This window comes from Pelodiscus sinensis, chromosome 2 (genome assembly GCF_049634645.1).
Source record: "Pelodiscus sinensis isolate JC-2024 chromosome 2, ASM4963464v1, whole genome shotgun sequence".
Classification (NCBI taxonomy): Eukaryota; Metazoa; Chordata; order Testudines; family Trionychidae; genus Pelodiscus; species Pelodiscus sinensis.
The window spans coordinates 198795596-198819901 of record NC_134712.1 but is presented as its reverse complement, the minus strand read 5'-3'; the positions used below and the strand labels follow the sequence as shown (position 1 = coordinate 198819901).

The 24306-nt window shown below is 45.8% G+C and overlaps 1 protein-coding gene across 12 annotated transcripts in view; it reads left to right on the top strand.

The window, feature by feature from the left end:
* STK31 (serine/threonine kinase 31) overlaps nucleotides 1-24306 on the top strand; it is a 103167-nt gene that overhangs the window by 16518 nt on the left and 62343 nt on the right. For all 12 annotated transcript variants that reach the window (XR_012901996.1, XR_012901995.1, XM_075922197.1 and 9 more), the window contains 6 exons: nucleotides 68-142; nucleotides 900-1058; nucleotides 4367-4725; nucleotides 8220-8415; nucleotides 9423-9538; nucleotides 12517-12676. Coding sequence is in view for 10 of the 12 variants with exons in the window: in XM_075922197.1 (XP_075778312.1) it covers nucleotides 68-142; nucleotides 900-1058; nucleotides 4367-4725; nucleotides 8220-8415; nucleotides 9423-9538; nucleotides 12517-12676 (1065 nt within the window). In the remaining 2 variants the exon portion in view is untranslated. The remainder of the gene's footprint in view (nucleotides 1-67; nucleotides 143-899; nucleotides 1059-4366; nucleotides 4726-8219; nucleotides 8416-9422; nucleotides 9539-12516; nucleotides 12677-24306) is intronic.

Below are 24306 nucleotides of genomic sequence, written 5' to 3'. Positions count from 1 at the left end.
GATTTTTATATAAAAAATAAATTTCAGGTGCATTTATACTTAAAGAATTCCATTTTCTCATCTACAGATCTACGGTGGATGTTTCTCTGAAGATAAATGTTGGTATAGATGCAAAGTACAGCAAGTGATCAGTGATGAAAAGGCAGGAAATAACCTTTAGGATATAACTGTTCTTTACAAGCAAATATATGGAAGCCAAAACCATATAATTTTGAGGTGTATCATTGCCTAAAACCCATGAATGGATATTTCTAAAGATTGTTCTGATTTTTTTAAACTGTATACTTAATTAGTAAATACTTAGCTGTTTAAGCAAGCTACTAGAACAAATCTACTGAAGATTTCCTTTGAGAAGATTGCTGTAATTTCAGGAACACTTACTACCTTTCGTATCTCAGTTTCACTGTTTTCATGTATGATACCATTTTCTTCAGATATTGAAATTTTAAGATACTTATTAGTTTGTCATAGGGATGTCAATGTGTAGTTGACTATACAATTAACCAGTAAGCCTAGGCTTATCAGTTAATCTTGTTGGCTACATGCATTGCTGTAAACACCGCTAATAAATACTAAGGATTTTTAAACAGAAAAGCTTTGACCTTGAAAATGTGTTTTGCCAACCATAAAAATGATACAACTTAAGACAACACATTTTATATTTGTAATTTTATTTTTAATTTTTAGTTTTAATGGTGTAGCTTGAGCTGTGACTTCTTTTTCTGTAACAGACTTGATTCTAAAGGCTTAGCTATCTCTTCTGTATCTCTTGATCAACTGTAAAACTCCCTTTTACATCACAGATATATAGTCCTCTTAAGTACGGTAAATGTTAATCCATATGATTTAACTAGATTTTTAGTTGCTGTACTTATTTATATTTTGTATTATTGCCACAGTGTCAGGTATTATACATTGATTATGGAAATTCTGAGATTCTAAACCGATCAGAAATAGTTGAAATTCCAAAGAACTTGCAGTTTCCCAGCATTGCGAATAAGTATAGACTCTGGGGATTACAGATTCCTCCTGATCAGGATTTAAATCAATTTGACCAGGTAAGTTATAGACGTGTGTAGCTGATGAACTCTGTAACAAATAAAACCAAATTGTCTACAGATTTTCATCCTCAGGGATCTATAAAAGATAAATGGTGAGGATGTCTTTACCCATCAAGCTGAGACTCAGGAGGGTGTTGGTAAGATTGTCAGCTCTCCAACCATTAATGAACTTTAAAAGCCAATATGGCCATTTTGAAAATCAGTGCTCTAAAGGGCCATACGGCAGGGACCTAGACAGGAGAGAAGTAGGGGTTGGTGGAAACTGCATAGGGGATCAAGTTAGAGCTTGCAGGACTGCTGTGGGCCTCTCTTCTGGCTCTTGAGCTTTCTGCTGCTAGAAAGGAGAGGGGGACCTCTCCCCCAGAGCTTTATACTACCTGCTGGCAAGGGGGGAGTGAGCCCCTTTCCAGGGCTGGATTAAATCTTCTGGGGGTCCCCTAGGGTCTGGAGTGGTGCCAAAATGATAGGTTCAGAGTGTGAGATGGGGCTATAGGACGATGCAGGAGAGTGAGAGCGCGAGGGAATGCAAGCTCTGGGGTAGGGTTGAGAATGAAGTGTTTGTGATGCGGAAGGGGGCTCCAAACTGGGGACAAAGGGTTTGGAGTGCAGACAGGAGGTTGGGGTTGGTGGTGCAGGGCATGGAAAGGAGTTAGGGTTCTTGAGTGGGCTCAAGGTTGGGCTGTGGGGTCTGATCAAGACCTCATATGCCAACCCTGATCCCCAGCACTGAGTCCCATCTTGCACCCCAAGTCCCTAACTCCCTCCCGAAATCTTTAAGGAGGGTTGGGGTGCAAGGTTTTGGGAGGGGGTTAGGGTGTGGTGGGAGGGGGCTCATGGCTGGGGTTAGTGGGTTGGGGTGCAGGATACTTAGCTGGGGCAGCTCCCCTTTGGTTGGGAGAAGCAGGTGACTCAATGCTGCCTGCAATGCAGTGCCCTGCACTTGCCTGTAGGCACCACCTCCTATAGCTCCCATTGGGTGTGATTTCTGTCCAGTGGAAGCCGTGGGGGCAGAGCCTGTAGGTGAGAGCAGTGTGGGGACAGAGCTTCCCTTGGTGCTCTCAGAGACATGGCTTGAGCCCGGCTTACATGGCAGCATGTAGAGCTGCTTCCCTTCCCTACCCTCCCCCCCAGCCAGTCACAGCCAGATAATGTGCAAGAGGTTTAGTGCCTGCAGTTCTGGGCTAAGGGAGGGCTTGCAAGAAGATCTGGACTTTTGGCAGCCCAGAAATGTTTTTGCAGGACCCCTTCTTAGCCCTGGGCTGCATCACTGAAATCCCCTTTGTTAATCTGGCCCTGCCCCTTCTCCCAGAGCACAGTGCTGCTTGCCAGCAGGGAGAGAGCGCCCCTTCTGGAGCTAGCTGCTACTTCTAGGGAAAGGGTTTGGGAGAATCCTCTGACCCCAGCTTTGGGGCAGCCTGCCTGCCTGCATCCCAAACTCTTCATCCTTGGTCTGGGACATTGCAGCTCTCTGCCAGGCACACTTTTATTCATCCTGTTTTTAAATTTTACATTGTTCTGCTCTTAAACAATTTACTTGCATGGGTGCCTTTTTAATTCCATATATTTCCTGGTTATTTTACAAAAGGAGTATCATTTTACTGTACAAATTAGACTTTATGATAGTTCCATCAGTGGCTCTGTAATATTAAATCATTAAGGAGTAATAAGCAATGTGTTAAATTTAGTGGCTCCTACATTGAAGGTTTTTTGCCAAAGTGCCCTCCCCTCATGAAGCGCATTGACCTATCATAAAGGCTGCCTGACTGCTTCCATTTACTTGTCTTTGCCAGAGATGAAAGTTAGCTGGTGCACCCCTGTATGGTATGCTGGCTAGAAATTGTCTGGCTGGGGCACTCAGCTGCAGTGGGAGGGGCGGGGTGCTCCCAGCCTGGCTCCCAACTTCCTGTGGCTGCTGCACTCAGCATCAGACAGGCAAAAGAAGCTTCTTGGGGACCCCCCCCCAAATGGGCCTGCTATGTTGCTTTTCTTGTTTCCTGTGACTAGTGATTGATGGGAAAGTATACAGCCTGCTGCATTCCTCCTCTGCCCATTCCCTGTGCACCCCCATCCCCTGAAACGGTGCCTTTAGGAGCCGCTCGCATTTGCTTCTGTACACCCAGGCTGCTTCCCTGAGCCCCCTGCCCTGAATCCTGCACCACCATATCACATTTTGCCCTGAGTCCTTACACACTCATAACCCCTTGCCCTGAGCCAGTCTTCATACTCTTAGCCCTGACTCCTGCATTCCCCTTCCCTGAGCTCCTCATACACCCAACCCTAATTCCTATACCTGCCACATTCCCAGCCCTACACTCCCCATTTCCTCAGCCCCTCTCCTAACTCCTATACCCTCCACACGCCAACCCCCTGTTCTAAGCCCTCATATACCCCAACCCTTTGCCCTGAGCCCCCGCACTCTACCTCACACTTACATCAGTACCTGCAAGAAATGTATCCAAGCCCCTCCTGCCTGCTCTATACCCACCACCTGGGAGGGTGGGTTGTAATAGGACAGTACCTGTCATAAATTTAAGTTGCTTCCACTCCTGGTATTTTTAACTGTTAGGGATAAATATTTCCATAACTGCTCTCTGCCTCAGGCTGAACTTTTTAAAAAACTTTATAAAAACAGCTTATTTGAAGAAATGACCAAGTTAACTTAACAGAGAAAACTACTCTTATTTTCAGCCACTTCTTTTAGGGGATACACCACATCCCATTCTTCTCAGCCTTCAAACTTGCCAATGTCTGCACTAGCCATCAGGCTAGTAACTGCAGTTTTTGCCTTTCCTGACTTGAATGCTTTGACTTTCTTAGTCTAGAAATTTCAGTGTTGACATTCATAATGTAGATTTGTATATGTGATAATATAAGTACATTAGTATTCCATTTCAAGTAGTGGATATGTTGCTAATCACACAATTTTTATATAACTTTCTCTGTAGTAGTGAGGTCTTATTTAAGTGGGAGAAATTTGGTACCGTGATTAAACTTTAGCCATTTCATGTAAGTTACTATGACGAATGTGAATAAAATGTTGACAGCTAAAATTAAGGGGAATAGATTTCAATCAGTCACAGATCTTTTCTGTATTACTGAAAGGTTAACCTTGGTATAATGCTGTTAAATTCTTGGCTTGGTATTTTTAAAGTAGCCTAATGTAGTTTGGTACCCAACTTCCATTGAAGCTCCTCTAGGCTCCACTGAAGAACAGATCTGTTTGATGGTGAAAAGTTAGTTACGTTAAACAAAGAGAAACTACTCACTATGAGCAGTTTTATAACTTCTGTCCGTTTATTTTACAGGGGAGAAAGTTCTTGTGCAGTTTAATTTTTGAAAAAGACATTAAAATGCGACACAGAGCCACGTATCAGGATGGTACCATTGTTGCCCAAGCAGAGTATGGAAAAGTGGATATTGGGGAAGAAGTGTCTAAGAAGGGGTTTGCTGAAAAATGCAAATCTCCTATAAATGCTAATAACTGCAAAGAGAAAAAAATAGATGTTGCTCAATGCCAACCCTGGAATGCAAAAATTTCAGCTCCAGTGTGGGAGAACAGACCCAACCCTTCAGGATCCAACCGATTAAAAGGGCATTTTGGTGACCATATCGGAACCATCATGAGGAATCATAACCATCCTGGGAATCATAGGCCTTTTGCAAAGTAAGGAGTGGGAGTTTGATTGTGTGTGTGTCACTACTGAGATTCATTACTGGGCAGTGTGTATTTAGGAAAGGAAGCTGGGAAAAAGGAAAAGACAGTACTTTTTCAGCTATTGCTAAGTTGATATTTTCCCCTTAAAGGTCCCTTAACTAAAGAAAATATTTTGGATTTTTTGTGTGAATTGTATTTCCAATGGGTGGTTAAGGATACCTTTCATTACTTTACTGTAAGACTCACTAGCATTGCCTGAGTCTAGCCTGGAGGGGAGGGGGCATGCAGGTGGTGTTTGGACCTGGCCCAGGGCTGGAGGTGGGTGGGGCCCAGGCAGATGAGGGGAGAAAGAGGGAGATGTGCAGGCCAGTCAGCTGCAGATGCGCTGGGCAGCCTAGCAATGCTGGAGGCAGGGTGCAATGGTGGTGTTGCTCCTGCGAAAGGGGCCGGGGCTGCACTGCCTGGCCATGTATGTGGGACTAGCAGGGCTTCCTCCCCACCCCCTCAAGTCCAGCACCACTTCCTTAGCGGTGTGGCTGCCCCCCGGTGGTCACTCTGCAGTATAGTTGTTCCTAGTGCTCACTGTCCCCAGTAGTGACTGAGTATAGCGTCCCTCATGTTTTAGAAAACATTTGAATTCCAAGCATATCCCATTTTTCTGGCACAACCAAACCCTGACCTTGCTTTAAGTTAGGATACGAGGAAGCTGCCTACCAAATTTTTAAGTCCTAGTTTTTACTGTTTAGGAAGTCTTCTTGAACAAACAGAGACTCAGACACACAAATCTTAAAATAAGTATGGATATAGATAGATCAGTATTGCACAAAACAATACATAGTTTTAGAGATTAAGTCATTTAAGTGCTTTGTCTTTGCTTAATTCCCAAAAGCCATTTGTTCTGCATATACTACAAAGCAAGAGATGTTACTGCTGTAAAATAACAAACTGTATTTGGTGTTAAATGTTAGTTTTGAAAATGCTATACTTATCTCTTGGACTTTCTAAGAACAAAATGAGTTATTGTAGCCTGTTATTAATGAATTGGAGCTTACGCTTCAAGGGCTGACTTTTTGAAACTCTACCCTTCTTGAGAGAGTGCTTAGCTCACAGTTTAGGAAACTCCAGGGGTTTTCAAATTGGTCATCCAAAATCCCTGGACACTTTTGTAATCTTTACGTACCGTGTTGGTCTTAATTATTTTTTTCTAGCTGCATCTTATTTTTCTTTAGTATTGTTTTTGCCCTGTGACTCTTTTCACTTTGACCTTTTTTTTCTCTTACATGTTGTTTACTCTCCTAGTCACACTTACAAATCTTTGCACTTGAGTAGCAGAGAGAGAGGGTCATGCAGTGCGAGTGCAACTAATTCTCTAGATATTTACTTTCTGAAGAATGTTTTCCTCCTTCTCTGGGAAGAGCTTGAGGCTTGGCTGTTAATAGGTGTGAGAGAATCTAGAAACATTGAGGAAAGTTGGGATAGTGATTCCAAGGTAAGGGAGAAGATGCTGTGGGAAGTTATTCAAGGATTGAGGCGGCAAGGCATTGGTTCTTGCAGTGATTCTGCGAAAGAAAACACAGATATGCATTTAAGTATGCATTCACACATTTAACCTTATGATAGAGCATATTGGTTACTTGTGCTGGAACTTACCTGATTGTCAGTCCATGTTAATTTACCTGGATACTAAAAAAATCACTGTCCAAAAATGCAGCGCATAAAAGTAAATCTTTTGACCAGTGACATCCCTACTGAAGCACAAACTATGCAGCTGTGTAGGGTACCACCAAATTGCCCCAAACTTTGTGGTGCCCTAGCAGCTACTTGTTTATCTACTCTGGTAGACAGTCCCATCCCTCACCCAGCCCCCCTCGAGAGATAAGTGCCATCCCCATCCCTCTAGCCACAGGTTGCACCCAGTAGCCAATCACTTGCAGGCCGAAGGACTCAGGTTCACCTGCATCCTCAGGAGAGCGGGTGGGAGCCCCACTGCTCCTCCTATCTGCCTTGCAGTGCTCCTGTACTTAACAGCTTCTGTCCCCACAATACCTTCTCCCTGCATGGAGCAACATTCTCTCCCTTGTCCCCTGGGGGTGTGTGTTGCAGGTCCTGGACTGTGTAGGGCACCAGCACTGTTAGGGATGGCCCTGCTTTTGACCTTGGTTGTCTGTTAGGGAGTACAAGAGCTATACTCGTATTAAATCAAACCAAGAACTACAACTGAAAATGTGAGAGACTTTGTACCACTTGCACTTAGAGTGACAAGAGGTGGTGATTGTTGTTTAAATCTTTAAAAAGACACTTGTGGTATATAGAGTTTCCATGGCTACAGTCTGCTGAAGGGGGGGGGGGGCGCGTGTGGGTAGGAAAGTGCTGCTCAGCAACTGGAAATGTTACGCAGCAGAATATATTAACATCTTTTAAAATCACATGTACACACACTCTAGAACATCACTGGCTGTTGATATTTTCCTGATCTCCTCTATTTAGGAATTTATAGAGAGCCCATCGCTGAAACATCTGAGGGCATGACTTCCCCCATTTTGTGTCCATTGCAAAATTGCGTTCTGGATCACCAGGCTGTTTATTCACATTGACGTTTGTTGGGATCATAATTTGGAATGCTGCTCAGCTTCATAGTAAACTGCCTCACCTCAATTGTTTTGAAGTAGCCAGGACTATTTCCTCAATTTTAGAGAAGCTCAGAGACTGATTAAACAATTGGTTCTTCTTTTCATCCTTCCTGCTGCCAGCAGTATTGTCTTCCAAGATGTCCAGATTGACTAGGGAAATGTGTACCTCTTGGCAGTAAGGAGATGCTAGCTTTCTACTTCTGTCCTTTCCCTTGACTGTCTTTAATAATTCTCTGCATATTACAGCCTTTATTTAGCAAGCTCTTGTGTACCTATGTTGATACAGGAATCTGAGGCATAAAGAAATGGTGTCATATCTAAAGTCACAAAGGAAGTTTATGATTAAGGTGGGAGCAAAACTGAGGTCTTTAATGGACAGTACCTTTCTAATAAATCATTGCGATTAGATTCCAGGATAATGTTTCTTGCCTGTCTTTGTGGAGAGTAACAAACAGTAATTGTAAAGGGCTTGGGTCCATTTTATAGCCAGTTATAGCAGGTTTAGATTTCCCAGTGCAGTAGTGTGATGTACTGAATCTTTTGTTTTTTTTGAGAGGGTAGGGGGAGGAGAGAAGAATTTGATTTAAAAACTTCTATTGAAAATACTTGAATGTAGAAAAAGGTTTGTTCCAAGCAAGTGAAACCAAATGAAGTGGTGTGGTGTGCAAATCTGTTTGAAGACTAACCTTGGAAGATCTCCCTTCTAAAAAAATGTGACGTAACTTAATCATGTATAGTTGCTTATACAGTAAATTTCTATTCTTGATCTGCATGACTAAGATCATGACTAAAATCATTCTTGACTGTCATAATTAAAGAATTGTACCATTATAAAATGAATATCTTGATTTTATTAATATTCATTTTTAATAGGGAAAAAGTAATGGCTTGTGATTTTAATACGGGATCAAACATCAGTTTAGCAAAAATAAAAGAGCATCAGAAACTGATTGACGAGAATGAAAAGCTCATAAAAGAGAGAGACATTCTGAAGGGGGAGAATGAAGTTCTCCTCCAGAAATATAAAGAACAAGAATCAACAATTGAGCAGCTGAACCAACTAGTGCAGGTATGTGGAAAAAATGAGGAAGATTTTCCTGGTGCTTTTTCAGTCCTCACCATCAAGGTTGCTTATAACTTATAACCTTGTATAGGTTGAACCTCCCTGTTCCAGCAACATTGTTTAATCGTTTACATGGGTACACATTCACATCCCTACTCATGGGTGGTCGGTGAACTGGGCAAGGCAAGCTCCCCCATGATGGGGAAGGGAGGAGAGCGGGTGGGCATGTGCCTCAGCCTCTCTGGCCCCAGAGTGCGGAGGGCATGCAGCCCCCAGCCTCCCTGGCACCGGAGCACAGGAATGGGCGCTAGGGACAGCAGCTCAGCCCCCAGAACACCTACAGTAGGAGTTCTGGGGGTGAAATGTAGGTGAGGCCACATCTGCGGTTTGGGAAAGCAATAGCTTTCCTCACCTAGCACGCCAGCTGCCCATGTCCCTACTGCAAACCCTGATCCAGGAGTGTAGCCTGATGTGAGTTTTTCATGTTTATTGATTTGTGAGAGTTCAGGAATAATGGCATGGTTGCAAATATAGTACAGTGTGTTGGCTTATCAATTGGTGTTTGCATTTGTGGTGTTTTGACAGTAAATATGCTAATGGGGTTGTGGACTTGTTTTTTTGTGTGTGGGGGGGTTCTGCATCAATGAATATTTTCAGTGTCAAATTTCTTAGTGAGAGGAAAATCTCAGTAAAATCTTACATGCCATTAACAGTTAGGAAACAAAACTACCAAACATCCACTTCAGCAATTTAAGACTGAAAGGGGAAGAAAAGTAAAGAATGAGCATCATTTAAAGACAAACGTATAACTTTTTAAAATCATGATTTTTTTCATCCATCATAGTGGCACAACCATATTTTAGCCATTTTGTCAGTGCTTGGCACAGGTTTGTCCGCATTTCTGGTTACAAAGCCTAATAATATTCAATATTTTAATAATCTGAAGCTAACAATTTAACCATTATTTGTGTTCTTTGTTCCCCCCTCTTCTCCAAAAAAAATCAATAATGCAGAAAGAAAAGGAAGCATCTATGGAAACCCTTAAACATTTGGAAAAAACACTACATACACATGTAGGAACTAAAATGAGAAGTTTGGCTGCCCAGGTTGAGGTACTGAAAGAAGTTAGGTAAGTACAAGTTTGTCAGCTGTATTAAATTGACAGTACTGTGGGGTTTTTTTTAAAATGAGTGCATGCTATTTGTTCTCTGACTTTTAATTTTTGTATTCATTAATTTATTCTGCTATTTTTATTTTAACAAAACTAACATGAAAAGGCTTAAAGAAGTCATCTGGACTTGCTCCTACAGGTTGGACCTGCCTGCTCTGTCACCCTCGGGACCTGACTGGTCCCAGATTAGGGATTTTTACGGACAAGGGGAGGTCATTTCAGGCTCCCTGTTGCTGGCTCCCCTCCCCAGGCTTCCTGGTTCTCTCCCTGCTCCCCACCTGAGCTGTGTGCAAGCTCCCGGTCCACTCCCCAGCCCAGCTGAGCCGTGTGCCGGCTCCTGGTGCGCTACCTCCTCCCACCCGCAGCCCTGCTGAGCCACACACCATTTCCTGCAGCCCAGCTCAGCCATGTGATGGCTCCCTACCCCCCCTCACAGCCAAGTTCAGCCATGTGCCAGCTCCCGGATACCCACCCCTGTGCAGCACGCTGGGACTTTCTGATCCTGGAGCATCTGTGGTCATGCCGGACCACGGATGTTGCCAGACCAGAGAATCCCAGATTTTAGAAGCGCAACCTGTGCAATCCTTGACTGAAATCTTCAGCTTTTTGTGTACACCTGTCAAGATGATAGACTAGTTTCTGCCTTCCGGTGTTGGTTGGATAGATCTGAAGAGTTTAGTTTAGATCTTTCAGTTTGTTTCTTACCATCAGCTAGCTATTGAAATTGCATACTGCCTCATCTGGGGTGAGCTTATAGGGTACGTCTAGACTATAGGCTTTTGTCGACAGAAGTTTTGTTGACAGATACTGTCGACAAAGAGCGTCTAGACTACATCCAGTTCTGTCCACAAAGCAAGCTGCTTTGTTGACATGACAGTGTAGATGCAAAGGACAGTGTAGATGCAATAATGCTTTCTGTTGACAGAACTCTGTCGACAAAAGGCGTTAGTCCTCGTAGAATGAGGTTTACAGCCATCGACAAAACTGCTGAGTCCTGTCGACATTATGTTGACAGAACTCAGCAGCAGTGTAGACGCAGGTATAGTTTTGTCGACAAAATTCCACTTTTGCCGACAAAACTCTGTAGTCTAGACATACCCATAGAGACCATGCTGCTATTGTTCAAACTAGGTCAGAGCTAGCTCAGATATGGCTGGGCATGTTGCAGCCATACCTTTGCAGCATAGAAATAAGTCTTTCAGGTACTTCCCTCTCTGTGCTGCTTTGTTGTGTGTTGCCTTTGTGTTGCATTGTAGGTTGCAGAATGAAACAAAATGAAGCAGTATAGGATGTCTGTAGAAAGATGCTGTGTTGGCAGAAGTCTAGGCTAGAAGTGGCCATCTGTTTTAGTGAGAAGGATGTTGCTCTAGTGTGTGTAGGAGAGAAAATGGATGAGCTTTTCAAAGAGAGAGGTGTTGGGTTAGAGAATAAACAAATCGAAGAAAAATGAATAGACAAAATATAAAGGGAGGGAATGACAAAGTTCAGAGCAAGAGACACAACAAAAGTATAGCCTCTTACACTACAGGCAGTCCCCGGGTTACGTACAAGATAGGGACTGTAGGTTTGTTCTTAAGTTGAATCTGTATGTAAGTCGGAACTGGCGTCCAGATTCAGACACTGCTGAAACTGACCGCCAGTTCTGACTTACATACAGAATCAACTTAAGAACCCCAGGCGTCCCAAGTCAGCTGCTGTTGAAACTGATCAGCAGCTGATTCCAGGAAGCCCGGGGCAGAGCAACTCTGCCTGGGGCTTCCTGTAGTCAGCGCTGGTCAGTTTCAGCAGAAGCTGACTTGGGGACGCCTGGGGCAGAGCAGCTGGGGTGCTGCTGGGTTGCTCCAGTAGCGCCGCTCCTCGGTGCTACTGGACCAACCCAGCAGCACCCCATCTGCTCTGTCCCAGGCATCCTGATTCAGCCGCTGCTGAAACTGACCAGCAGCGGCTGAATCAGGACCTGGGGCAGAGCAGCTGGGGTGCTGCCGGGTTGGTCCAGTAGTGCCCAGAGCGGGCGCTGCAGGACCAATCGGCAGCGCCCCAGCTGCTCTGCCCCAGAGTCCAAAACAAAAGCCTGGTCTGCTGGGGGGGGGGAGCACACTAGCTGCGCCCCCCCCCCCCCAGCAGACCAGGGACACGGGGAGCAGAGCCGCAGCGGCAGCGGGGTGCCGCGCCTCTGAGGCTTTGCTCTGGCAAAGCCTCAGAGGCGAGGGACCCCGCCGCGGCTGCGGCTTCAGTCCGGGAGCCTGTGGTCTGCTGGGGACGGTCCCCAGCAGACCACAGGCACCCAGATTGAAGCGGCAGCAGCGGCGGTTCCCCGCGCCTCTGAGGCTTTGCTCTGGCAAAGCCTCAGAGGCGCGGGACCCCCCCGCAGCTGCGGCTTCAGTCCGGGAGCCTGTGGTCTGCTGGGGACCGTCCCCAGCAGACCACAGGCACCCAGATTGAAGCGGCAGCAGCGGGGGGGTCCCGCGCCTCTGAGGCTTTGCTCTGGCAAAGCCTCAGAAGCGCGGGAACCCGCCCGGTGCCCCTGGTCTGCTGGAGACGGTCTCCAGCAGACCAGGGGCACCGGAGCAGCTTACGAACGGGGCTTTCTCGCCCCGACTTCCGGGGCGAGAAAGCCCCGTTCGTAAGTGCAGATCCGACATAAGTCGGATCCGCGTAAGTCGGGGACTGCCTGTATTGAATATTTATGTATAGTATTACTTTCTAGCGGATGTCATAGTGTTTCATTATCTTCTTTTCTTGAGGTGAGAGTGGATAAGAATATCTGCAGGGACAAGTGAAATGTTTGCTGACTGTTAAATTAGATTAATGTGGCAGGTTTTTAAAAAAATTATGTGCACCACTATTGAGTAATATTGTTCTAGTATTGTGTCAAGTTGTGAAGAAAAGTGCTTTCAAGCTAGTTGTCTTTAATTTCTTCTCTCCTTACCACCCAGGCTTGCAAATCTGAATGTTTGTTTTGGAGATGACCTCTTCAGAGCTGTAAATGAAGTTACTGAAAGGTGTCTCATTGCTCCATCTTTTTTGGAAAATTTGGAGAAGACTTGGGCAGAATATAACTTGGCTCAAGAGATGATTCAGTTGTGCAAAAATGTGGTAGGTTGGAATTTTTTTCTCACAGCTGTCATTTATAGGCTGTTGATAGAGTATATTAATCTTAGAAAATGAACTCTGGTATCATGAATAGAGAATGGGAAAATCTACCCTGCCTTAGGTAACTGCAGTATTTTCCATGAATGATAAATGTATGGGTTGTTTGTTTCATTTTAAAGAAAATTAAACTTTTGACACTCCCAATTTAAACAAGGGTTTTGGGGCATTAAAAGCCATCAGCACATACCAGGTACAGATTTTAGTATGCTTCCTGCACAGAAGACAGTGAGGACCTGTGGTATGGGTCTTAACAAGCCTGCAGCTTTCTTAGCCATGTTACATTCAAGATTCCCATCAGGGGACAATCCTGTGCAGTCACTAATATCCCACTGATCTTTTTCTAGTTCTTGGGGATCCCACTACAGAGGGAACTAGTCATCACACTAAGAGGTTCTCTGTGTGTCTCCACTCACCCTCTAGCATACCTGTTTGATAGTTTAGATGAGAGGGGGCCCCCGCCAACACAACTATGAAGTCCTGGGGTAGTATCCTGGCCTTTGATTTGCACTTGCCTCCTCGAGGTTAGACTCAAGCCCCGTCTTGTAAGGAGCTGCCCTCAGGACACCCTGGGTTACCTTTTTGGATCTGGAGCATAAATCAGCAAGTTCTTGCACTGGGTACCTGCAAAAGCTGCAGCAAGTGAATGTCTCTCTAACAAATTCAAAAACTGTGCAATCTGTGAGGGAGAGAATCCCAGCCCTCTGACTGCTGAAAACTCACCCCTAGGTTTCACTGTGAGGAAGGTGAGAGAACCTCACCAAAGTCCGCCTTGGCCAGTTGGTGCTATCTAGAAACATCCTTTCCCAGACTCAAAAGGATGACTAGCACAGCCCACAGCAATCTAGATTCGGGGGCGGGGAGGAGGGCAGCGAGTGTGGGGTTGACTGCTGGAAGCAAGCAGAAGAAGTGGCCCTGAGCGTGGGGCTCCTATCATGGCTACAAGTCTTCTGCAAATCCCCTAAGACCTTATGGTTCCAAATCTCAAGCCAACCCTGGATATTCCCAGGGAGCTGGCAATCTTATGGGATCTGCGCTGTTTGTCCTCTCTTGTTGCGTTAGCCCTCAAAACTCACTGCTTCCTAAACTTGGGGCCCTCTTGTGTTACTGTAATAAGAAATTAGTTTCTTCTTTAATGCTGGAGATTCTGTGTCTGTCACACCCCATAAGTGGTCGTAGGGACTGTATTCTAAATACAGGAGAGCTTTGTGCTCCTTGCTTGTGGTAGGGAGAAATCAGAATGGTTAACAATATAGAAATGTGTGTGGTAGTCTAGTGTGGGACAGTGCTTGGCAGCCTTTTTACGTCAGTTAATTTGATTGGAGCCTGCCTGAGTCAGGGAAGGTTCTAGTTATGTGCTTCACTGGGGATTGTTAGGAAGGGCAGGGTCTCAGCCTGTTGGAAAAGGGGATCCCCCTCTCTGTCTCTCTTATGTATGGCTCCAGCATTGGGAGAAATCAAAGGGAGGAGTGGATGAAACCAGTGTCCTGTGGAGTCCTTAGGACCAGTAAGAGAAATCAATGGTGCGTATACGTTATGGGGACAACAATGAGGGGATCATACTTCAATTATCAGGAGGCTGAAACTAACTCAGGTACTTCTGCAAAGCTGCCCCAAGGAATTGGGAAAGAAACCGTTATCTACGGCACCCCTCTCCCTTCCTAAGTGCACGTACGCAGGCTCTTTTTCCCTGTTTGCATTCCTGAGTGGTGACTACTGTAGGCTTCTTTTACAGGCCTCCTGTACTCCACATTCCTCTTTGGTGCTGGCTTGTTCTGCTGCATGTTCTGTAGTGTTTACTGACCTCATAATTCTGCTGTTGAGGCTAAAATAAGGTTTTCAAGGCATCTTCAGTTTTTGTATGGAGAATGCTATAATACAGCTTTATCCATTGATCTCAAAGGGCTTTGCAGAGCAAGATAAGAGTACCGTAAGTGCAAAGCAACTTGTTCTTAGTGTATTTATCACTTTCTGAAAAACATTCCTCCCTGGGAGTGCCACTAAGGCTGAGTTCAGTAGTTCTGCAGATAAAGTGAATCCTGAGGGTTAATCATTCCTAGAAAAGATAATTGTATCATATGAAATGGGAGAGCAGTAGAAAGTGTCATGAATTTTTCCCTAAATTTAAGAAGAAATGTTTTCAGTAAATCTATTTATTTCCCTAACACTGTAGAATTATACTGCAATGGACTAGAAAAATTATCATGAATAATTACTGAAATAGAAGTGAAACAAGTCTACTTTCTTCTTCGAGTAGTGTGTCCCCGTGGATGCTCCACTGAAGGTATCGGGCTTGTCCTGGCGCCGCAGTCTGGAGATTTTTCTCTAGCAGTAGCCCCGGGAGGACCGCGCATGCACAGAAGCTGTCTCATGCCGTTCATGCCTTTTCTGCGTCACATGGTCCGTCCCACCAGTTCCTCCTAACGGTCCATGGTCTTAGACGGAGTTGGGACGAACTCCTACCTCCGCCTGAGGAGAAAACAGAGTTACTTGTATTTAGCTGTTCTTCTGTCCCAATTTAGCCCCTACCTTATAGTTAGTTAGTGTTTTTACAGTTCTAGTTAGTTTAAAAAAAAAAAGACGACTTTTTCATTATTGTACATACTTCTCGTTTACTCCGCAGACTCTCTTAGTTTATTCTGACGGATGTTTTTCTTTTTGCCAACATGCCCAGCTCTCCGGGTTTCAAGAAATGTGCGTCGTGTGGAGATGCCATGCCGGCATCTGACGACCACTCCAAATGCATAAGGTGCCTCGGGGAAGGCCACATAACCCAAAAGTGCGCCCACCTGTTCCAAGTTAACTGCCCGCGCCAGGCGGGTCAGGGAGATGCGGCTTAAAATGCTGCTTTTTATCAAAGTGCTCCAGCCGCCGCGTATGGAACAGCAGATGGACACTCCGGCCCGTAAGTCCCACGAGACGAAGGGCTCCGCTCCACCTCGCAGCGCAAGTACAGGAGACACACCGGGCACTTCAGGCTTGCCACCAAAACATTCCACGGGGAAGTCTTCCAAGGCCTGTAGTACTTCGGTGCCTAGCCCCATGATCTCCTCTGTATCGTGGCTGGTGTCGCATGTACTGCCCCGCCCTGAATCAGCGCTGGCGACAGCGCCACAAGGCCAGCCAGCACAAAGAGCGGCTCCGAGGCCTGAGTGGGCACTGTCAATGGCACCGAGAGCCAAGCCGGCATCGAGGGGCCATGTGGCACTGAGAGCAGCAAGGCGGGGCAAGCTGACACCGAGGGGCCAAGCAGCACCAGGTGCAGCACTGAGACCTGAGCCGGCACCGAGACCCGAAGTGGTGCCAAGGGTGAAGGAGGCACCGAGAACAGCGTTGAGACATGAAACGGCGCCGAGAATGGATATGGCTCCAAGAAATTAAGGTGTGCCAACTGATTGGAAGCACGTCAGTTTATTCAGCACAGGAGCCTGTTACCGTGCCACCTGGGCCTTCAGTTGTACACACGGCACCGACATCCCCAGGGCCCACATCATTGTCTGTGGACTGGGGTATGTCAGACATGGGCTCAGTGTTATCCTCACAGGCTAGCCCTACACCCATGGCTCCTCCTCCACCCTGGAGGCCCACCTTGCCAACCAAGGCACAGAGGAAGGCTTGGCATGTGCGTACACCATCGTCCAGCCACGATAGGGCTGTGTTTTCTCTTGAACCTTCCCCTTCTCAACATCATTGTATAGACAGGCATGATCACAGGCGGTACAGATTGCCACCTTGGCGCTACTGGAGATGCCCATGGAGATCCCACACACCTCCACGATACCTTCGTTCATACTGTTCCCGATCTCCTCATTACACAATACGATCAGGATTTTCAGTGTCCCTACCGTGCTCTCACTATTCCTGCTATAGGAGTGCAAGTTCTTATTCTCCTTGACGCTCCCCACATCATCGCCATGGTAGTCATTATACCTCCTACTACCGGGACCATACACACTCCTATAGTGCAGCTCGCGCACCATCGGTCTCACCAGAGTGTCCTCGGTCTCATTCGCCGTACCTTCCCACCCAGGAAATTCTCCCTCCGGGGCAAGCTCCCCCAACACCCAGCACGAGAGGGATGATAATCAGTCTCTTGCTTGCGAGGAGCAGTGCATGGACTCCCCTACCAACCAGTCGTCCTCTTCACCGGACGATGCAATCTTCCATGGAGACTCTTCCCCAGTGGATGACTACAAACAATTTCAGGACATGTTCAAAAGAGTGGCCCACTCTCAGAACTTGCGTACCTCAGACGTGCCGCAAAAACAACATGCCGAGGAATTTACAGAACACAACCAAATCAGAATTGGCCCTGCCCTTTGATGAAGCCATCTTAGAAATATCTAACGATATCTGGCAAACTCCAGCTTCTGTGCCCCCAACAAACAAGTGCGCTGATAAAAAGTACTTTTTTGATGCCAAAGATGCAGAATTCCTGTTCACGCATCCCCAACCCAACTCCATCGTTAAGGATGCAGTACAGCAGAAGTCGAAATCAGCACAGGGCAGGAACACAGCGCAGAACATGGAAGCAAAGCGCCTAGATCTGCTGGGTAGGAAGGTTTACTCCTCGGCCACAGCAACCCTCAGAATGGCCAACTATTCGGCCCAGGTGGCCAATCACGATTTCGACAATTATTCCAAGTTGGTACCTCTGTTGGAATATTTGCCCGAACCCAAGAAACAGATCCTTAAGGCTATGGTGCAGGAGGGTTACACGGCAGCGTGCACTGCCCTCCAAATTGCCCTTGATATCGCCGACACGGCCTCCTGAACAATGGCAACCTCTGTCGTCATGCACTATGCTTCCTGGCTTCACCTGGCTTCTGTGCCCGAAGACCTCCAGCCCAAAGTTGAGGACTTACCCTTTGATCAGCGGTCTTTGCTTGCACAGAATACATATCAAGTCTTCTATTCCGGGAAGGACTCACGCACCACCCTGAGGACGCTTGCGATGTACAGATCGCCGTTCAGACGGAAGAAGTTTGACCCATATAATAGACAGTGGCTTTTTTCATATGCAGCACCCTGATTTAAGCCCTACGACCAGACGAGGCAGAGATAACAGCCACAATGGCGACGTCAACAACCCAACAAGACGTTGAACCAGCAACAATCCAGGCAGCAAGTTTGATGTGTCAGTCGAGAGACTGCACACTATTCCCCTTCGGGAGGCTTCTCATGAATGCACCAAGCTGCTCCGCTATCGCTGAAGACCATATTATCACCATTGGTGTGCCATAACTACAGATCAGTGGGTCAGAGAGGTCATCACTTCTGGGCTCACCATTCCTTTTTCCACTCGGCCCCCTCCCAACTCTCTCCTCCCGTCCCTTTTCAGGGACCCCTCTCACAAGCCTCTCTTACAGCAAGAGATTTCAGGTCTACTTTCCAGTGGGGTGGTGGAGAGGGTTCCATTCTCGGTACTTCCTCACCCAAAAGAAGTCTGGAGGATGGAGGCCTATCCTGGATCTCCGCAAACTCCATTGGAATCTTGAATTTTTACAGAAGCAAAAACTAAAGATGGTTACGCTAGCCTCTATCAATCCAGCACTGAACGAAGGGGACTGGTTCGCGTCTCTTGACCTCCAGGACGTGTACTTCATGTGACGGTGCACCCAGCCCACAGGAGGTTCCTCTGTTTCACGCTGGGCGACAACCACTATCAATACATGGTGCTACCGTTCGGCCTCTCAGCAGCACAGAGGGTGTTTTCCAAAACCCTGGCTGTTGTAGCTGCTTACCTCCCCCAGGCTGACATCACAATTTTTCCTTACCTGGACAACTTCCTCTTAAAGGCCTCTATTGTGGACAAGGCGTGAATGGCAGTCAATACTACCAGGGACATATTCGAAGTTTTAGCCTTATCGTCAACATACCAAAGTCCTCTCTAACCCCCTCCCAGTCACTCGAGTTCTTTGGAGCGAGACTGAACTCCAAGACTGCTACTGCATACCTCCCTCTCGACAGATCTTAGACTATTCAAGAACTAGCAAATATCCTGTTCACCGCCCCCAAGTCTACCATACTTACATGCCTGAGACTCCTAGGGCACGTAGTGTCAGCCACTTATGTTGTCCCCCACGCATGCCTTCATTTAAGATGCCTTCAGTATTGGGTTCTCTCAGTTTACAAGCCAGGCATTCACAGTACTCACAAACTTGTGGTTCCTCCTGGGCATGTGAGAGATTCCCTGGTGTGGTGGCTTGATCCGAGCAACATGTTAGCTGGCATACCATTTCATTCCCAAAGGCCATCTATCCAAATTACCACAGATGCATCCCTAGATGGGTAGGGTGCTCATATGTGCCCTCATCAAGTTCAGGGATTATGGTCACAGCATAAGCCCCTCCTGCATATAAACCTTCTGGAGCTGCAGGCCGTCTTCAACGCCTGCAGACATTTCATCCAGTGGATCTGAGGAGTCACGGTGCAGATTCTTACCGTCAATATCTGCACGGTCTATTATATCAATCGACAAGGTGAGGCCAGATCCCGATCCCTCTGTGCGGAGTCCATTTGCCTGTGGAATTGGGCTATTCGCCGCGGGATTACTCTCATAGCGGCATATCTCTCAGGCAAGAACAATACCATTGCCGATGCCCTGAGCAAGACCTTTCATCTTCAACACGAGTGGGAACTGCTCGACGAGGTAGCTCACAGTCTCTTTGAAACCTGGGGTTATCCCACCATAGACCTTTTCGCTGCTCGGCGCAACAAGAAATGCCATCTTTACTGCTCAAGAGTGGGCATAAGAACTGACTCTCAGGGATGCCTTCCTTATGGACTGGGGAACGCACCGTCTCTTGTACACCTTCCCTCCAATCCACCTTATTTTGCGGGTGCTAGAAAAGATAGCCACGGATCGGGCGACAGTGATACTAATAGCATCCTTCTTGCCCCGTCAGACGTGGTTGACCCAGCTGATGTGGATGTCAGTATCCCAGCCGCGGCAACTACCACAGTTATACAATTTACTGTCACAGCAACATGGGTCACTCCTTCACCCTTACATGAATCGACTGCACCTGACAGCGTGGCTCGTGACTGGCTCCAAGGCCCAGAGTTAGCACGCTCTCAGGCAGACAAGGGCATCCTGATACATAGTAGGCGCCAAGCCACACAGATATCTTACCTCTATAAGTGGCGTCGTTTTCAGTCTTGGTGTCAGACAAATAGCATTGATCCTTCATCCATATCCATTCCACACATTCTGGACTATATCCTCCACCTGAAGTCGGGAAACCTGACAACATCGTCACTCAGGGTCCACTTGCAGCAATTTCCTCCTTCCGTCAACCCATAGATGGTTTCTCAGTCTTTACTCACCAAGAAGTTTCTGAAGGGCATTGTGAACCTCTACCCTCCACGCAAACCATCCCCGGAACCTTGGGATCTAGGCCTTGTCATAGACACCCTCACTCGACCACCCTTTGAGCCACTAGCGACTTCCGATTTACGAACTCTTACCATGAAAGTAACTTTCCTGCTGGCCATCACATCCGTTCATCACGTGAGCGAACTGGCAGTGCTGTCTGCTGACCCTCCCTATACATTATTCACAAAACGAGGAGTGACTTTACGAAGTTATCCCGCATTTCTACCAAAGGTCAATTTGCCGTTCCACATCAACGAACCCATCACTTTACCTACCTTCTACCCGAAACTGCACTCCACTGCAGAGGATGCGTGGTTACGCACATTAGGCATCAGAAGGGCACTTGCCTGTTACCTGGACAGGACACGCCATTTTCGAAAATCACTGTGTCTTTTGCTGTTAGTAGTGGACCACTCCAAGGGCCAATAACTGTCCTCCCAATGCATCTCGTCTCACATCGTAGCCTGCATCACTCGCTGTTACTGCCTACAGAACAAGCCCTTACCTGACAGACCAAAAACTCATTCTGCCAGAAGTGTAGCTACCTCTACAGCCTTTCTTAAGGGCGTACCACTTTGTGACATATGCCGGGCCGCTACCTGGTTCTCTACATCGACCTTCGCCAGGCACTGTGCCCTTCAGCGCATCCTACCTACAGATGTGGCAGTGGCCCACGCAGTGCTCTCCTCGGTGCAGAGACCATAAAGCCGAAGCACAACATGAGCTCTGGGTTACTGCTTCATACTCCCCTTCAGTGGAACATCCACGGGGACACTACTCGAAGAAGAAAGAGTTACTCACCTGTGCAGTAACTTCTGTTCTTCGAGATGTGTGTCCCCGTGGGTGCTTCACGACCTGAAGCAGGGAGGAAAGCGGAACTGTTGTCCTTCTGTATTTTTCAGATGTTCTGGCTAGGAGGAACTGGCAGGATGGACCGCGCAACGCAGAAAAGGTGCGAACGGCGTGAGATGGCTTCTGCGCATGCGCGGTTCTCCAGGGGCTATTGCTAGAGAAAAAATCTCCAGACTGCGGTGCCGGGACGAGCCCGACACCTTTAGTGGAGCACCCACAGGGACACACATCTCGAAGAACAGATGTTACTGCACAGGCGAGTAACTCTTTCTTCCTTACACGTATGAGAAATATTAAAAATAAACAATTGTGTAAAATAAACTTTACATTTTCAGTTTTTAATGATCCAATCAGTTAATTATAATCAGAAAAGAGATTAGCTTTTAAAAACATTTTAACTTTGTGTAAGTAATACCCAGTATGAACACGTAGGCTAACACTAAAACAAATAAAAAAGATGAACAGTCCTGTGGCCACTGAGGGTATGTCTACACCGCATTCCTCTTTTGAGAGAGGAATGCAAATGCAGACAAATGAAATTGCAAATCAAGTGTGGATTTGAATTTCCCGTGATTCATTTGTATAATCACGTCTGGCTGCTATTTCGAAATAGCTCATTTTGAGATAATGGAGTCTACATGGTGTTTTTTATTTTGAAAGAAAACCCCTTCTTTCGAAATAACCGTTAAACCTCATTTTTTAAGGAGTAAGGGTTATTTTGAAAGAAAGGGTTTCTTTCAAAATAACCACGTCTACACGGAGTTTTTTATCTCAAAGAGATAATCAGGTTGTGGAGACGGGGGGAGTGCACAAAGTCTCTTCTCGTCTCTTCTCTCCCTTCTCCCTCCCCCCAAAACTTTTTTTTCAGATCATTAATGGATACCACTGGGCTAAGAACAGGTTTTAGTGAGATCTTGCAGGAAACACCCTGCTGTGGATGATTTTTATTTACTTTTTGAGCTGATCATTTAGCTATTTTTTAATTCATTTAATATATACTGTATTGATTTTCTATAGTGTTGATTTTTTAAATTGAAATATTGTGCAGGACTAAGTCAAATACCTTAGAGAAGTTTTCAGTATGTTATGTAATAGTTATTTTTATCAACCAAACTTTGTCTTTTCAAAAAATACCAAGTTTGTTTCATAAGGTCTATTTTCCTTTAAACCATCTTGATTCACATTAATCATGCTACCATTATTTAATTCTTAATTGTTTGTGTCCTGTATCTACTTTTTCCATGGTTTTGGCCAGGATTGATGTCACACTAACCAGCAAATAAATGCTTGTATCATACCAGTTGTCTTTTTTAAGATATTGGTTACAGGTTGGCTTTGTGTCAGTCCAGCAGGTTTGGAAAGCTGTAGTTTGGTTTTACATTCATATGTCTGCTAGACTCTAGAGAAAAATCTTATACTACTGCTGATGTGACACTTAATAGAATGATTTTAATTCTTAATTTATTGAAAAGTAAACAAATTTATTACTTGGAGGGAATGCTACAAATGTACCGTTGAGTTACACACTGAATTTCCCCATTTAATAGACACATTCTTTCTTCTCTATTGTATTCTACAGTGGGGTTTCCCTCTTGCCTACCGTTTTTGTTGGCAGAATCAGCCCTGTCAGTTACCACATGGGGACTTAACTCTCTCTTGTCTGGAAAATTGCCCTTTATTTTAATCATCTTCTTGGCAAAAAGCAGCAGTCAGTTTTCCAGATCACCTTCCTCCCAAACTACAGATTGTGGAAGGGAAAAACCTACTAAACTATCCATCTGACTCCAGCATCCTATTTCCTTTGTTTTTGCTCGGTAGGTGGTTTTTTACCATGTCTTGACTTTTTGGAGATCCTGCTTGGTTTCTGACTCCTGTACACTGAAGACAAAAACAGTGAAGAGTTCTCATCAACTAGGCAGCAAGAAAGAAAATGAGAGAGTAACAAAAAATAGGCAGTCCCTTTTATTTCCCCACTCTGGCAGTACGAATGCAGAAGGTGAGGGGAGCCTGCAAGAGAGCTTCAAAACCTTACCAGTACAGACACTGGTTACAAAAACCTTCCCCAAAATCCTAATACACAGATTTTGGGAATTTTGCCACCATCAAGTGCTTTTGATTCCTAAAAAATCCAGGGGTGAACACTTGAAACCATCCCCAGGGGTAACCCAAGCTCTTTTACCCAAAAGAGCTTGAAAAAGAAAAGAGGAAAAACAAGTTGTAGTCTCTGGTAGCTGACTCCTCAAAGGCATGCTGATACTCAGTCATACCTTCCAGGACACAAGAATCCAACCATCACCTTAAAAGAAGTGATTTTTTTATTACAAAACAAAATATAAACTTGATAAAGTATACTTGGTTGCTAGATGTTACAGAGCAACAAAGGAAAACAGAGAAAAGTCTCGGTACAATGCTTAGATGGTGTTAAATGGGGAGGGGAGGCATAGATACACACAGAGCAGTTCAAACTAAACCACAAAATAAAGAAAAATTACTCTGAACGAGACTGGGCTCATTTCCCTGGTACTCACTTCTAATTTTTTCTTTGATCAGTTCACTTCCATGCCCTGAATTCCAAGGGGGCGGGGGCAGGCATGGTAGTTGTGCCTGGGTTTAAATGATTCTGTCTTTCAACTCCTGGTTTAATTCTCCCACACAAAGAAAGCAGGCAGTGAATCCAAATTCCAAGCCTTTATCTTGATTGGCTCTCCCAGGCCCCTGGCTGACCCCTTTGCTCGATACCTGAGTTAAACCCTTAATCACTGGGTGCTGGTCAGCACTCCTCCTGTTTGAGACATGTGGCTTTATCACTGTTGATACTTGAGAGGCAGTTAACTGGTTAATCATGTAGCTGAAGGTGCTCAGTCCTGGCTTGTGCTCTGCTGGGGACCTACCAATACTGCAGCTCTGTATTTTATATGTAGTAAGAGGCGGGAAGGCAGGCAGCCTGACTCTTAACTACATTTAAACTGCAGAGCCACGGGGACGGGGGGACTTAGCAAGCCCACCCCCCACCCCCCGCAGGCACTGGCTCCTGCTCCCCCTCCGCCTTGCTGCCTCTGATACAGAGGCAACAATGGCTGGGGGAGTGCAAGTAGTTGACTCGATTACTTACTTAAATCCCTAGTTGATACCAGCCTCTCTTTCCTGGACAGTGAAGAAATGATTGGGAATGGATGTCTGTTGTTTTGATAGTCCCCTTTTTCCTGACCACAGAGATCTTGTTTCTTGGATCTGATAGATCTTACCTTGCATTCCTTGCTGCATCTATGGACAGCAGAGTTAAAGGCAATAAGGAGTTTGAAAAGTATATTGTGTGTCTGGGTCAGGCTGGAGGGCTATAGGAGAG